General features: G+C 56.2%; 3 protein-coding genes across 4 annotated transcripts; 1 reads left to right on the plus strand and 2 right to left on the minus strand.

The window, feature by feature from the left end:
* The first annotated feature begins 481 nt into the window (after positions 1-481).
* ccdc167 (coiled-coil domain containing 167) lies at positions 482-1,747 on the plus strand. 2 transcript variants are annotated; one of them, XM_037244313.1, is made up of 6 exons: positions 482-624; positions 703-797; positions 958-1,010; positions 1,079-1,317; positions 1,399-1,413; positions 1,492-1,747. In XM_037244313.1, the coding sequence occupies exons 1-4, from the start codon at positions 574-576 to the stop codon at positions 1,201-1,203; spliced, it is 324 nt and encodes a 107-aa protein (XP_037100208.1). In that variant the 5' UTR covers positions 482-573; the 3' UTR covers positions 1,204-1,317; positions 1,399-1,413; positions 1,492-1,747. The 2 variants fall into 2 exon arrangements, with proteins under 2 accessions (XP_037100208.1, XP_037100207.1); XM_037244312.1 differs by having other exon boundaries at positions 1,079-1,378; positions 1,410-1,747.
* A 1,491-nt stretch (positions 1,748-3,238) lies between these two features.
* LOC119117789 (G-protein coupled receptor 6) lies at positions 3,239-6,589 on the minus strand. Its single transcript, XM_037244305.1, has 2 exons — positions 3,849-6,589; positions 3,239-3,602 (listed from the first exon to the last, which is right to left on the minus strand). The coding sequence occupies exon 1, from the start codon at positions 4,981-4,983 to the stop codon at positions 3,874-3,876; it is 1,110 nt and encodes a 369-aa protein (XP_037100200.1). The 5' UTR covers positions 4,984-6,589; the 3' UTR covers positions 3,239-3,602; positions 3,849-3,873.
* Positions 6,590-6,844: 255 nt separating this feature from the next.
* On the minus strand, positions 6,845-15,737 carry fig4a (FIG4 phosphoinositide 5-phosphatase a). Its single transcript, XM_037244293.1, has 23 exons — positions 15,300-15,737; positions 15,121-15,219; positions 14,891-15,014; positions 14,395-14,551; positions 14,281-14,331; positions 14,037-14,203; positions 13,829-13,957; positions 13,637-13,737; positions 13,402-13,564; positions 13,100-13,197; positions 12,153-12,286; positions 11,904-12,020; positions 11,480-11,525; positions 11,098-11,246; positions 10,851-11,017; positions 10,632-10,770; positions 10,318-10,376; positions 10,093-10,240; positions 9,858-9,941; positions 9,370-9,574; positions 8,521-8,633; positions 8,010-8,087; positions 6,845-7,141 (listed from the first exon to the last, which is right to left on the minus strand). Exons 1-23 carry the CDS (start codon positions 15,360-15,362, stop codon positions 6,964-6,966), a joined length of 2,769 nt encoding a protein of 922 aa, XP_037100188.1. The 5' UTR covers positions 15,363-15,737; the 3' UTR covers positions 6,845-6,963.
* Between the last annotated feature and the right edge of the window lie 62 nt (positions 15,738-15,799).

The following is a 15,799-nucleotide window of genomic DNA, read 5'->3' on the forward strand; positions in this document are numbered from 1 at the left end:
TTATTTAGGAAACGGCAGTTCACTTCCACTTTCGGTAGGTGTCGCTGACGCATGTACTTGATGGTTTACCGAACGCCAACATACGACCAAAGAAGACCGAGCGAACTCGAAGAAAAAGTTCGACACCGAATGGCAGCAGAAGGCAAAGAATTAAAAATGACCCCACCCTCCCAAATAGAAAACATGTCCTATGGTAGATTGTACGTTTGAGGGGGTTTTGTTTCTATTGTTTGCACGACTTTTCTGTCAATGTGGTGGTGACAATTATTGAAACATATACGGGAGCAAACAGTTCTCGCCATACATTTTGCTAATAAAGCGTCAAGTCAGAGTCAATATGGTAAATAATATACCAAACCGAGACGCCGTTCTGGCCGTAGACTTGACGGCGGGCGGCCGCAACTGGTGTTGGCTCGTGAGTGAACTAGCCGCAACGACCCACTCAAAATGGCGGTCGCGGCTACGTATCCCAGCAACGGAGATATCCCAGCAAGGCGGCGGGACCAACGAAGAAGAACATGACTTCCGCATACGTCTCCACGCGGTTTTTTTCCCCTTTTACCTTTTCTGAAAATGGTGAAAGTGAAGGACAAACGTCGGCAGAACGTCAGCGTGGCCACTGAGGTAACATGACGACCCTTGTTTTGTCCGCTACTGTTGCCGTTTAAAGACGCTTGTTTGCTGCGATGGGAATGAATGCAGATTGACCGCTTGGAGGAGCGGCGCGCGCGTTGCCATGACAAATTGGAAGAGGCACATTTCAGGAGCAGGAAGGCCGAGTTGTCCGCGGAGGAGAGGTGACAGACAATATGACACGGCAATTACAACTGACGAAAGGCAGGCAGTGTGGCAAATTGTCGGCACTTCTTCGAAATGACAACGTTTACATCATCTATTTATTTGTTTCCTGAGTCGACTATCGGCCATTTTCCCTTCTCTTCTCTTCTCTTTTCACAGGCATCAACTGGAAAAGCAAAGGGCAACCATAACGGAACGGATGCAAAATTTAGGTGTGTGAGATTTGAGTCCTCCGACACAAAGTTGACTAACGGCCGCTTGAAATGTTTCCTTGCGCCAGACAAGGAGTTGCGGCAATTACGAGCGCAGAACAGGACCAACGCCATGCTGTCGGTGGCTGTGCTGGCCGTCTGCGCTCTCTTCTACTACATCTTCGTCGTCTACGACGACCACCAACACTCGTGACCGCAAATTGCAACCAGTTGTTCTTGTTTTTTGTTTTGTTTGTTTTCCCCATCTAATTATGATCTCAGGGAAATCCTGACCAAAGCGGGTGCTACTAATCACGGAGGTGCCTACTGCCGGTCTGTTCCGGAAGCCCGCTGGAGCATTTCTATCGTCTCACGCTAAACGCCCAGGCGCTAGTGCGCTCTGTCATCGCTGGGAAGGAGGAGAGTTGAGCGCACGATGCGGAGTCAATGTTCACGTGGCTTCCCCGTCGCGTGCGGATGCCGCGTCCACGTGACATTCGACGTAAAGAGGTTGCAGCCATAAATGAGCCCGAGCGACCTTTGTTGCCTTTTGACGGCTTGTCAAATCAAAGCGGCCTTTCCGATTGCGGCTATTCCTGTCCGTATTTTAAGAGCCTTGGCTTTATGACTAGATTTTGTTTCCCATTCAAAGGCAATTTTCTGCTTCATTCTGTGACTCACTGCTTCGAAATACACATGTGCTAATATTTGGTATCCTAACACAGCGCAATAAAAGTGTTGAGCCAAAACAGTTTGAATGTGTGCCTGCCTGGCTGGCTGCCTGCCTGGCTGCCTGCCTGCCTGGCTGCCTGCCTGCCTGGCTGCCTGCCTGCCTGGCTGCCTGCCTGCCTGGCTGCCTGCCTGCGTCCTGTTTCAAAGGAAGGAGAAGAAAACGCTAATGACGCTAAGTGTGGATATGCTAATGGTGAAAGGCACGGCGGGTCAAAATGGCTCGTGTGACTCATCACGCCGAGCGGCCGGCGTTAATGGCAGCTAATAGGCCGTCGTACCTCAGCGGCGATCAAGTGAGGCGCGGTCTCTCGGCGCCCTCTCGGGTCGGGCTGACACACCGGTGAAGACATGGGCCACTGGAAAGAAAGGGGGCAAAGAGAAATGTTATTGTTGCTCAGAAAGAAAGCAATGTTGGCAGACAGCTGCTCAAAAGCTGCACAATACAACGTTGCCACGGGGCCGCCCGCTGACAAAGCAATGCGGAGCGAAGCCAGGCCGACCTGGAAGCGGCTGGCGAGCGATGGCGTCTTTTACCATGAACACAGCCACATCTCACCGAAGGAAGGAAGGAAGGAAGGAAGGAGCATGCACGCACGCACGCACGCACGCACGCACGCACGCACGCACGCACGCACGCACGCACGCACGCACGCACGCACGCGGTCATTGACTCTCCGCCTCCAAAAGACTGCGCTTCCTAAGAAGTGTGGGCGCTCCATCGTCACGTGCAATCTGCCGGGCATGTCTTGCGTTTCCCTGGTAACCTTAAGTGTGATGAGGCCACGTTTGGAGCCACGTTTTGATTACGCAACGTGCTTGCGTCTCAAGGCCTTTTTCAATCAAAGCACAAGTCAACGACTTGAAGAATTTGCTCCCCGAGGGGAGAGTGTCGAGAATGCTCTTGATGAGGAATGATTGGGTGGTCAGATTCCAGCCCACCTTTTGGCTGCTGCTGAATAATTCAAGTGTGGTGACAAAACAGCACAGTTTGCACTAATTGATTTGGATACGAATGATCGTTTTACTACTTTTCAAAATTGAACCACATCTTTCCATTGAATGTGCAATGCTCAGTTGAGAAACGTCCGTCCGTCCGTCCATTTGGAAAAGCAAGCGTCGCGCAAGCACGAAGGGAGGGACATTTTAACAGCTGATGGATGAGGCGCGAGCGAGCCTCCAAGCGAGCAACAACATCTGTCGAGTGGAGGAAAAACAGCAAGAACAAACATGGAGGTCCTGTCAGCTGACATCCATTTCACCTCTGACCCATTTCCGCCTTGCTCTTCGCGCACGCAACGACGACTAGATTCTAAATCTCTGCAAGAACTTTCGAGTGCTATGATTTCAAAGCACTCACACGGGCGAAAGGTTTCATCGGCTGCGGCCACTTCGGCGAAGAAGGCTCGTGCACACGAGCACGTGCGCAAGATGGGACGAGCAAACGCACCTAAAACGCGTCCAGGCGATTTCGCCGATGCCGCGGGCCGGCCGGGCCGGGGCGGGGCGGAGAACAACGCTCGTGTTGCACATTTCTGCATTTGGAGCACTTTATTCTTTTCTTTTTTTTCCTGGTAGAAAATGCACAATGAAAAATAGAAAATGGCACACCGGTCACAATATACAAGAAGGGTTGTTAGAATACTGCTTTGGCATTTCAAAACCAAACGAAAACAAAACAGAGACAGACGTTGAATAAAGTGCACTTTTTTTTTCTTTTTCCACGAGGGTACATTCACGGGTGAAGTCTGACGTTTTCTCCGTCTTTTCTTGTTCAGAGTTTCTCAAAGTTCCTTCCAGAACTCGTGTTGCGTTCAATGCCAAATAGTTACGAACTTGGAAATAAATCCCAATAGTTTGGATTTTAAAAAATGCTAACCACCTTACTTATTTAGGGTTAGGGTGATTACAATGGAGAAATTGTAATGGAGAGAGGAAAAAAAGGGGTCAATATGGCTACACTCTGGCGCGCTCCGACTTGAATCCCAAAAGTCTGTGGGGCTGCGTTCGCATTTTTCTCGCTCGCTCGCAGCCTGCCTGCGTGGCTGCCTGCCTGCCTGCCTGCCTGCCTTCCTTCCTACTCGGACAGGAGCCGCGTGTAAAGCGGCAAGCTGTGGCAGCGGCGGCCGTGGCGCTTTTTGCCCACGGAAGCGGCTCAGACTTCGCTGGGCGATCCGGAGCGGTAGGCGGCGTTGGGGCGGAAGCAGCCGCACAGGAGCAGGTAGATGGAGCGCTGGATCTCGGCGTTCCTGTAGGCGTAGATGATGGGGTTGATCATGGAGTTGTAGGTGGCGGGCAGGAGCGTGGCGTAGGTGTACACCGGCGGGTACTCGCGCTCGCCCACCAGGCAGTAGACGGCGAAGGGCAGCCAGCTGGCGCCGAAGGTCCCCAGGACGATGGCCAGGGTGGACACGCCCTTCTTGGTGGCCACGTAGTGCGAGGCGGCAAAGAAGTGGCGCTGCAGGGCGATCTGGTGGGCGTGGCGCCACACGATCTTGCAGATTTGGAAGTAGAGCGTCAGCATGAGCGCAAAGATGACGAAGAAGGCGGCGGCCAACAGCGTCAGGTTGCCGCGCGTCAGCGGCCGCACCACGCTGCACGCCGCCGGCCGCCCCAGGCAGTTCCAGCCCAGCACGGGCAGCAGGCCCAGGAGCAGCGAGGCGCCCCAGGTGGCCAGCAGCATGGCGTGAGTCCGCTGCAGCGTCTTCTCCGAGTAGTAGGCCAGGGCGTCGTAGAGCGACAAGTAGCGGTCCACCGTGATGGCCAGCAGGCTGATGATGGACGCCGCGAAGGAGGCCACCAGGAAGCCCACCGTGGCCAGACTCAGCGCCTGCGAGGGGACGGCGTAGCGAAGGACGAAGTTGACCACCAGCCCTACGCCGGCCAGCAGGTCGGCCGTGGCCAGGCTGCCCACCAGAGCGAACATAGGAGTCCTGAGCGCCGGCGTGTAGATGATGATGGCCACCACGATGGCGTTCTCGCAGGCGATGGCCGTGCCCGAGACGCACAGCATGACGTCCCACGGGTTGACGGCGGAGGCCGGCCCCGCCGCCGGGGAGTCCCACCACGTCATCGGGGTGTCGTTGCGGGCCGGGGTCCGGGCCCACGAGCCGTTGGCCGGCGCCGCCGAGTCGTTCATCACCGCCGCCGACCAGTCGTTCGTCGTCGCCGCCGACGAGTCGTTTGTCGTCCCTGCCGCCGGACCGCTTCTCTCCGCTCTCCTGCGAAAGCAACATCGGCAAGGGGTGAGGACGGATCCCGGCATGAGTTACTTTTGCTCGCTCTAGTCTCAGCGTTCAAACTCTATTCTCTCAGCATGCGCGCAATTGAGCTTGCACACTCAGCGGCGGCAGCGGCACATTTTGGATGGATCCGCGGTGGCGTTAGTTGGAGTCGCGCAAACGGGACACACGCGCTTGGATTCCATTTCATCAGCCAGCGCTCGTCTGTCTGCCTGTCTGTATGTGTGTGTGTGTGTCCGCACTGAAAGCACCGGGAACTGTCCGCGGTGCTGAACGCACTCAAACTTCACGGCGTGAAAATAGCCCCTGGAGCTCCTTTCAATGATCGATTTGTTAACTTAAGCACTTTCAAAACAAAGCCCAAATTGTTGTTTACCTTTCTCGATGAGCAGAGGCTGGCGCCGATCCTCACTTCCACGCAGACGCCGTAGGAGGACGTCGACGGCGGCCGCGTGTGGGACGCTCGCACACCCGAGGCAGAGGCGGTGTGAAGAAGCATTGGCGGAGGACGGCGGGCGAGCGATGAGCAGACGCGCTCAAGGAACGGCTATAAGTGGCCGTGACGTCACGCAGCCAGGGAAGGGGGGGGCGGGCGGAATTGTTTCCACGCTCCGAGGGCATTTGAGCATCCGTCACCCGGGGATACGCACATCGGACACATTAAAATGGGTACGCCTGGGAACGTGTACGAGAGCTGAAGCAGCATTTGCGCCGCCTCACGTAAAGAATGAAAGGATGAATTCATCGCAATTCCTGGAGGGCGCGACCTAACCACTGGGGGTAATCGAACACAATCATGAAGGATTTTCACAACTACTGTGACTCAGTAAGAATATGGACATAGTATCGCAGGTGTATTTATTTCTACACACACTAGCTACATGGAGGGTGCTTGAACGCAACCTAAATATTACGGGTAAGCACTTTTTGGTTCCTAGGCAACAGCTGTTTGGCCACCTGCTCCAGCCTCTGAGTAAGAGGAGGGATGAAGGTTAGGGGAGGGGGCCCCGTGGGCTTTTCATTCCCACAACCGAGGGAGCAGCTCACATGAGTGACTCATTGAGAAGCCGCGCGCGCAGACGGAAGCCAAATGGATCGTTCCATCTCAAGGCTAAGGAAAATATACAAAGACGGTGAGGCACGTGCCGTCACAAACCTACTGAGGAGTTCAACTGCAACAAGCGGCGCGGCGCGGCGCGGCGTGCACACATCTTGCCACATTTGGACTTGTTCAGAGCTGAGCGTTGCAGCCGGCCGGCAGGACAAATCACACCTGCTCAGTGTGCTGAGCACCTGAAGAGATCTGTTGCAGAAGCACATTTACAATGAGCCTTAGTCATCATTTTCAATCTGGAATGCTTCTCGGATGGATGTCCCGCCTGTTGCTAGATATACTTTCAGTTCTTGTGTGAGCGAATGCGGCAAACACGTGCGGCGGCAGCAAATGGCTCACGTTCAAAGTAGAAGTGGCGCTGATTGCGGCAGGTCCAAAAGGGGATGATTGCCCGCCCATGACGACAGGTAACGCCAAAGTGGCCCAATTTGACAAAGGCGTTGAGCCTGACCTTTTGCTTCAGAGCGAGAGTGAAACGGAAGGATGGCACAATGGCCATCCATCCATCCCTCCCCGCCCTCCCTCCCTCCCTCCCTCCCTCGGACAACTCAAGTTGGTTTTTGCCGCCCGATGCAAAACCCGCCGAGTATCAGTGGAGGTGTCGCGCGGCACCGCCCGGAAAGACCCGCGTCGGCGCCCCTCCCCGAAGCCGGGAAATGAGCTGGCGCTCCAAACACCTGACGTCCGACCGCCACAGCTTTATGAGGGAAGCTGCTGCAATGCAAACTATTATTAGCCACAAGAAGGGGTGGAAGAACCTCCCGTGCCACTTTTGGGCCTTTCCATTTGGTTGCTTCCGTTTATTCAACATAAAAGCAGTTTAAAAGGCGGCTCCAAAAATGAGGTGGGCTTTTTAAAACGACGACAACAACGTGGGCCGCCGTCACGGTCACATGTATCTGTTCTTGACGTACTCCCTGTACATCAGCACGTCGTCGCGGCACAGAGGCCCGACTTGGCCGCGGGCCGCCATCACGTGGCTCTCGAAGACGCGGCGGCTGTCGGCGTCCACCTGCGGCGGTGACGCCGCGTACACGCTGTCTTGCGGGAAGCGGGACAACGGCTCTCTGCGGGAGGCGCGCACACATGCATGCACGCACACACACGCACACGCACAAACACAAACACACGCACACACACACACACACCCGGACGGCGGTCAAGAATATTTGTAACATCTTTACTAACGATCGCAAACGTCAATTTCTCTGAAGCGTTCCGAGCTTGCGATTTCCTTCAAGCGAGGTGAATCAATGGCAAAATCCCTCAAACGAGCAACCCCCCTCCCGGCCTGGCCCATGACACGTCTGCCTGCTTTACGGACGGACGGACGGACGGACGGAGGGAGGGAGGGAGGGTGGTAGGGGGGGGAGGGGCCTCCACGAGTGCCAACATGTTTTGCTTTGTTGCGTAACACACACACACAAAGGGGAGAGACGGGTTGGAAGGCCAAAGGAAGGGAAACACGTGGTGGCGGCGGCAGCGGTCAACTTCAAAAGGGCCCAAGTCTCCTTTCAATCATCGGTCCTCACAACCCAACGACAGTAACAATCCATCGCTCCATAGTAATGGGTCTGAGTGACACCATCTCATTTACAATGAAACTTCATTTGGCCAAGCAATCTTTTGCTTCCCGCTTCCCCGACGCGCGTAGCGGGCAAAATGGCCACCACAGAGCTTGCACATTTCCAGGCCACGTGCGGGAGCTTTTATGTTTGAACGGCGAGAAAAAGACGAGCGCTTTTGAGTCAGCGGGCGAAAGGCAAGGCCAGACAGCGGGGAGCAAAGTGGCCGACCCGAGGCCCGAGGGGCCCAGGATAAAACGTCTCGCGGTCGGCGTCCCCGGACGCCACTTAGCAACGGACGGCGACCTTGCTTGTCTTGTTGGAAAGCTCAGCAGCAAGGGGGGGGGGGGGTCAGTCAGGCATTACTCACAAGCGGGTGACGTTGGGCAGGTGGAGGTGCTCGCTCTTGGCCGCTCGCCGCTGCTGGCTCTCGCCCAGCCGTGCAAAGCTGTCAAAACACACACAAGCGGACACAGACGCGTCACGTTGGCTCTTCCTCACCACGTACACGCGCGGAGAAAATGCTTCAGGACTTTTATTATGAATGTATTGATTAGCTGGCTCCCTAATGAAGGCGTGTTCCTTGTCATTATTCTCCAGCGGGGGAAAGGCACATTTGTCACAGTCGAAAAGCTGAAATCAAGTCGAGCGCTGCGACTTCAAGTGCATTTTCGGCAGCTCCCGAAATGGCAACTTTGGTGAGAAAAGCGTCACGTGGCATTGAAGAAGAGGTTTTGCCGCAAAGGGGGCAGGCCAAAAAGGCAATATGCCTGCAATGGAATTCATCGCGCTCATGAGAATGGAATAGGATCAAATGTGGACAGCCGGTTGGGCGCTACGGTCCGCAAAGCAAGCGGCGACAAGTTGCGAGTGGGAGTTACCGCTCGTAGATGAGCAGGTCTTGCTCGGCGGGGACCTTTGCCAGATTGAGTCCGTAGGGCTCCTTGAAGGCCGGATGCTGCTGCAGCGGCTGCTGCTGCTGCTGCTGGCTCTCCTGGAAAAGGGGGACAAACGTCACCGAGGGCACATTGGGTTCAAACGCAACTGGAAATAGCCCCACCCCCCGCGGGAAGCACCTCCCATCTCGTGGGACGACCCGGCGGCCTTTGGCTCCGAGTGAGCCCTTTGTAAATGTCTGGAGAGCCAGAGGTCCGCTTAAGCAACCGTGCAGATCGTCAGCGACAAACGCTTCACGCAACGCTTTCAATTTCTACTCGATTGGGATTGATCGGCGCCGCCAGGGGAGGAGAGCCAGTTGGCGCTGTGGATCCGCAAGGGACGGCCGGCCGGCCGGCGCCCGGGCGGAATAGCAAACGTATCGTTACAAGGAAAACACAGTAATGATCCGACGTTTCAATATTGCAACAGCGTGATGTACTTCACGTGGGTGGGGGTGGGGCTTGGCAACACCAGCGCCATGTGAGCGCTGGCCGAGGTGGGAAGGAAGCCTAGCCGGGCTGGACTTGGTGGGGGAGTAGCAGACACGTGAGAGAGATCCCAAAAGCAAATATTCATGAAAAAGCAGCATAAGTGTGTGTGTGTGTGGCAGGGGGGGGGACATTAACGAAGTCATTTAAAAGTATAAAGATCTCAATGGTGCAAATGATTCCCCGATTGATTTAAAGGAAAAAAAAGGAAACGGTCTCCTCGGACCTCTGACTTGCAAATGTCAAGAAGAAAGAAACGCCGGGGCCACGCCGGGGCCACGCCGGGGCCACGCCACGCCGCACCTCGTGGGCACGAGCGCCCTCTCCGGAATCGGCCGACCAAAGCTTGACCGGGGTGGAGCGCTGCGAGACGGAGGCGGCGTCGTCGTCGCGCTCCTCCTCAGAGTCGTCCTCCGAGGAGCTGGAAATGGCCTCCTCGCTGGGCGGAGGCGGCGCGCTGGCCGCCGTCTTCCTCTGCACCAGCGTCTCCTCCTTGGTGCTCTTGTTGCTACATTGAAGGGGGGGGGGGGGAAACGGTTCATCCGTCAACAGGGTCGCACGGCGGCGCTCAGTCAAAGTCGACGGCCGGTCGCGAGACGCAAAACTCATTTGCTGCCGTTTGCTACTTGATTAGCGCTCAGAGTCATTTTTCAAGCGGACCGTCTCGCCGCCTTTCAAAAGCGATTAGGACGGCACGACCGTCCATCACGCCGAACGCACGTTCTTTTGGGGTGAGCTTGATTTGCACAAAAGTAGTGTAGTGGGGCATTTCTGGCCAACTAGGGACTCACCCCAGCACGGATTTGGCCGTCTCCTCCGGTTTGCGGACGGTGAAGGGGCTGGGATCCACCCCCACCGTTTTGGGCATGAACTCCCTGGAAGGAAAAAGTGGTTAGCCCGGCGGCGCCAGCGAAGCGCCGTCGTCGCCGCTAGCAATGCGCCGTCGTCGCCGCTAGCAATGCGCCGTCGTCGCGCTCGCATTGTGCCGTCGTCGCCGCTAGCAATGCGCCGTCATCGCCGCCGCACCTGGCCGAGTTGGTCATGGCCTTGCAGAAGGTGTCGTCGAAGGAGGTGAGCTCGTAGGGTCTGAAGAACTCGGCGTAGATGTCGACGCTCTCGTCCGAGCGGTTGACTCGCTTGACCGCCAGCTTCTTCATGGTTTGCTCGCACGGGACTGCCGAGCGTGACGCCACGTCAGGACCCGCAAAACGGGCGCCAAATAATCCTGCTGGTGGCGCACGCGCACGCTACCTTGGTCCAAGGCGATGGGGAGGTAGGACAGGACTCCTTCTGACCACCACAAGGTGTAGCTGAAAAACAAAGACACGTGTGCAAATGCTGAAAGGCCACGCGGCCGTCGATGGCAACCCAGATAAGAAAATGGCCCACAAATCCCCCCTTGGGCAGGCTCATCCTTCTTTCTATTCTGCGTGAACAATGGGAGCGAGTGCGCCGCCTATGACGGCCAGCCAGCGTGCTGCTTTCTGGGCCACCATTCACGAGAAACTGGGTCAAATTTACGCAGATGACCCATGCAGCGCTAGCTCGTAAGCGCGGCGGCGCACCTGCGGCGGTCCGCTGGGAGCGCCATGGTGCTCTTCTGGTGCAGGTAGAAGTCGGTGGGCAGGTCCCACAGGTGCGGCCTGTTCTCCGCCGGCTGGTACACTTGAAGGAACAAGTTGATGGCGTCCTGTCTGTCGGCATCTGCAAAGCAAATGGGCGTGGTCACCTGCCGGCCCGGCTGGCTGGCTGGCTGGCTGGCTGGCTGGCTGGCTGGCAGGCACCTGAGAAAGCGTTGCTGTAGTAGCGCGACAGCGTCTGCATGATGTCTTTGGAGTGCTGCGTCCACGGCGCAATCTTGCGGTAGGTCTTGACCCGGTGCACCAGCTGCGAGCCGCCGTACTGCAGCGAAAGCGTGTCGCCGTGGTCCTCGTACAGCTCCTCAAACAGCCTGACAAGCGCACCGACCGGCAAACGTCTCAGCGCTCCCGTCAACCTCGTATCGCCGTCCGGGCCGGCGGCGGGCGTCACCTGACGCAGTCCGTGTCAAACTGGAGCTTGGGCTTGTCGATCATTCCCAGCGCGTAGAGTTGATAGGCGAGCGCGCACTTGCCCACCATGAACTGGGCCGTGTTGGTTCGGTCCAGACAGTCCACGCAGTTGGTCCTGAGCACACCCGTCTGGGCAGAAGAGAGAGAAGGAAGGAAGCAAGGAAGGAAGCAAGGAAGGAAGGAAGGAAGGAAGGAAGGAAGGAAGGAAGGAAGGAAGGAAGGAAGGAAGGAAGGAAGGAAGGAAGGAAGGAAGGAAGGAAGGAAGGAAGGAAGAAAAAAAAAAAAAAGCAAATCCAAACAAGAGCGCCAAACGAGGCAACGTTGCCAAGTGAAAAACGCCACGACGGGCAAAGTGGACCAACCTGCGCTCGCCCAGCGCCCGAAATGCTTCCGCCCAGGTCGCCCCATCTGCGGATTCCAAAAGAAAGGACTTGGTGTGTCACACACACACACACACACACACACACATGCGGCTTTTGAGCACGCCCGTGTTTTATCAGGCCAAGCGGGCTTGTGGGCAACATGGCCGCCGGCCCGGCGTTACGCAAGCCCACACCAGCCAGCCGCATGCACAAAGGTTTACCAGGATTGTCATTTCCATTCAGAATTCAGAGTGGTGGTGGGGGGGGGCTGACCTTTGCAGTCTGTGAGAATAGAAAGACACGCTCGGAGAGGGACAAAGCTGGATGCACTTGATGACAAAATCCAAGGAGAATAAGGGGCTGCTTTCTCTATGGTCTCGGGACCTTCACCAAAAGATCAAACTACGAACTACGTCTCTCTCACCTTTCATCAGGGTGGAGCGCGTGGCAGTAGAAATCTGCTCGGTTGACAAAAAAGCCCGTTCGCTTGACCACGTTCTCGGCGATCATACTCAGACGGTCCAAGACGTTGCACAGCTTGCTGCGCAACGGAGCAAAAGCAGGAAACGTCAAGATGGGCTCCATAAGCGCTGGAAGGGCGGGAGAGGCCAGCAAAGTCTGCCTGGCGACAAGTGGGTGGGCGCGCAGCTTGACACCAAAGCAGCTACTCTACCTCTTGGTGTAGCGGGCCATGTCCCAGGCGATGTACTCGATGCCGTGCTGCTGCGGCAGGAACTGGTTCAGGTTGATGACGGCGGGGTGCAGCTCCTCGCTCAAAATCTTCTCGTGTTTCCTTTTCTCTCGTTTCTGCCGCACAAGCCAAAAGAGCGTCACACCAGGCTCCCGCAAGATGGCGCACGAGGCAAGATGGCGCACGAGGCAAGAAGGCGCGCGAGCGTCACGCAAGATGGCGCCCTCGCTCGGGAGAGGGCCTTCTAGCTAACTTGGAGCTAACAAGAAAATGCCCACTTTTCCGATCACTTGTTTGTTCTGCACGTCACTACTTTTCTGCAATTTGGCTCCACTCAATTTCCTGCCCTGCAGCTTTGCTTGTTTTAAGGGCGGCCGACGGTCGCGCGGGAAGCCCTCTCCTCTTGGCGCTCGCAGAAGAGGGTGACGTGGTTTAGTGCTCATTGAATTAGCCTCTCAAGAAAAAGCCGGCACGTGCCGGAGCGCGTGCACACTTGCGCTTCCTCGGAAACGAGGAGGCGGCGGCGGCCGCATCACACCGCCCTCATCGTCACGCTTTTACGGCTAAAAGCCGATTATGTTGTTGGCTGTGGACGGACGGGTCCGCTGCTATTAGCGCCAAGTTAAAAAAAAAATTAAAAAAAAAATTTAAATATCACATGGCCACAGCTTGTGCGGGAGGCCTGCGATTGGTCGGTGGCGCGGGCTCACAGTTCCCCTCCCGGAGGCAACGTGAGCCTGTGCGTGCGTGCGCTCCCCTTTGTGCCGGCCAATACAAATGAGAGAGAGAGAGAGAGAGAGAGAGCGAGAGGCACGTGAGGCCCATGCGACAAAGAAAGGCGGCGTGCATTAGCGCAGCCAATTTGAGACGTGCACGACGACGGCTGTCGTTCAAATCCGCCCCGTTTGGTCAGCGTATTAGCCGCCTACCTTGACCAGGTTGAGGATGATGATGGGCGATCCAAAGCGCTGCAGCATCTGGTCAAAATGAAGAGCGGCCACGTGTGCGTACGGGTCCGCTTGGTCCACTGACAGAAAGAAAGAAAGAAAGAAAGAAAGAAAGAAAGAAAGAAAGAAAGAAAGAAAGAAAGAAAGAAAGAAAGAAAGAAAGAAAGAAAGAAAGAAAGAAAGAAAGAAAGAAAGAAAGAAAGAAAGAAAGAAAGAAAGAAAGGACAATGGAACAATAAGCAGGCAGAATGCTCTAACAAACGCTGGGCTTGGCGTGACCTTACGTCGGATCGGGGGCTTGGGCATCATGGTGGAAATGTCCTGGGACCAGTAGAGCGGGACGGAGCCTCGCGTCTGCACGTAGGACGAGTAGCTTCCCACCCGGAAGGACATCACCGAGGCGTCGTGGACCATCTGCTCCGTCTCCACTTCGTTGGCCACGTCGCCCTGGCCGCCGGCGGATCAAATCAAGCCACCCCGCCGGCAACGGAGCGACAGATAGATAGATGCGCTTTCTACCTCGCAGTTGGCGCCTCTTTTCAGGAAGCGGGTGCCGGCAAATTTGCTGGAGCGCCTGGCGATGAGGGTCACGTGCACCGGGCGGCCGTAGATGAGCAGCTCTGCGGCGGGACGGTGAAGGAGGCGACGTTTGGCTTGCGACCAGCGCGCTCAACTAGGTCGGCGAGAATTTCGGCCGAGCCAAAAGGATACTGGACTGGCCGCAAAAGCCGTGGATGATGTACAAGAGCCAGTCGGGGTGCACCACGTCCTTGACACGCCGCAGCAGGTTCCCGTTCCACACGTACTTGGAGTAGGGCTCGGCGCGCACTCCGTAAACCACTGCGGCCCAGCGCCGACCCAGGTCAACAAAACACGGGGCCAGGCCAGGCCAGGGTGCCGGCCGGCGCTTCCTACCCACCTTGAGCGGGCAAGCCCTCATCTTCAAAGATGTCAAAGCCGTCCCGTCGCTCGGGCGCGTCGGCGGCCGGGTCCTCGCCCTCGCCGGCCTCCGTGGCCCACTGCCCGTAAGGCCTCCGCAGCAGCGTCAGGTTGTGCTGCAGCGAGTGGCTCAGGTCGTAGCTGTGGCTGCGGCCCAACGGGAGGGAAAAGAGCACAACAATCACACTCGCTCTTCCATCAAACAATCAGAACAAAAATTGTACCTGAAGTAAAAGTTACTGGATAAGTCCATGTTTTGGAAGATCCGGACATATCTGGGGAGGCGGAGAAAGAAACATTTGGTGTTTGGCCAGGCATGAGGGCGGACGGGCGTGTACCTGGCTTCGTCGGGGTGCGCCACCCGCACCGAGTCGTTGGGAATGTAGATCATGGTCGTGTCCTCAATTTTGTAAACAGAGTGGCCCCCGATGTCGGCCATTTTGCGCCGTTTGGTGATCAACACCATGTAGTAGCCCTCCAGGAAGCGCACAAAGCCTGGCAAAGAAAAAAAAAAGGCTCGCGTAAGAGCGGACAGGCCAAAGTGCGCCACCGGGGACGGATTGGAGCAAATGCCAAAGAACGGCTCCGAGCCACATGTTGATGGCCTCGACTTAAGGACAAGCTAGCAAAGGTTAGCCGTATCAGTAAGAGTAAGTTCCAATAGGGCCGAGCGAGGCGAGAGCCTGGCCCGGCCGTGGCTCCGTGACCCCAATGAGCTCGCACTTGCGGAACTCGACAAACACATTGCCTTCTTTCGCCCCAAAATGGCATCGTTGTTGCGCAAGAGCGTGACCAGAGAGCGTCGGGGACGTACGTACGTACGTACGTACGCACCCACCACGCCGACGGCCGTCACGGCCCTGGAGAGGCCCGACGGACCCTTTTGGGCCATCTTTGTGCGGTTTCCCAAGTCCAGACGACCCAGCAAGTCGCGCACCTCCTGCTGGCTGTACACGTGCTGCCAGAAGAGACAAAAGGGCGCATTGGCAAGCGCTCACAAACACCCCAAGAAGCGGCTGTCTGACATTAGCTAGCGGCGGCCTGGTGCTAACTCAATCACTCACCTTATCGTCAATGATGACCAGGTCCTTGGGTTCGGTGCGGTCGATCTTCAGCACTCTGTGTTTGGTCTGAGCCTGATTGCTCCCCACCAAAAAATACCTCTGCAAAGGGCAAGACCAAGAGAAAGTGATTGCCCAAGGTTCTGTTCTCCTTTCCTTTGTGATTGTAGTGATCCACTTACGGCTCGGGTCTCGTATAGAACCATCCTCTGGAGTCCACTTATGACAGCTGCAGACTGAGGCATGTTTGCTCAGGTTGACTGAGCGAGCTCAGGCTGCTGCAGGCGGGCGGACGGACAGACAGACGGACGGACGGACAGACGAAGATGTATGCATGTAAGAAGAAGAGTTGCAATCGGGTGTGGCTTCCCAACAATTCTACTGTCACCACCGTTGAATTAGTCAAGCGACGGACGGACGCTTGTCTTTAACAGACGCCAGTACACATTTCCCCGCAGGTACCCAAGATAAATGCTTAAAACGTCCCTCCCAATAAAACGCGTTTTGTAGGCATTAGAATGGATTTAGCTCGCAAATTCAGGCAGGCGACGACGTGAATTTGTTTAGGTCAGGTGACTTGACTGTCATCAACGCGGAAGCCGTCAGTCAGTCAGTACGGCGCCCGGCGAAGACCAAAAAGTACGCAAGACTTGGCTTACTTTCATTTCTAACTTTCACTTTT

This window comes from Syngnathus acus, chromosome 24 (genome assembly GCF_901709675.1).
Source record: "Syngnathus acus chromosome 24, fSynAcu1.2, whole genome shotgun sequence".
Lineage (NCBI taxonomy): Eukaryota > Metazoa > Chordata > Actinopteri > Syngnathiformes > Syngnathidae > Syngnathus > Syngnathus acus.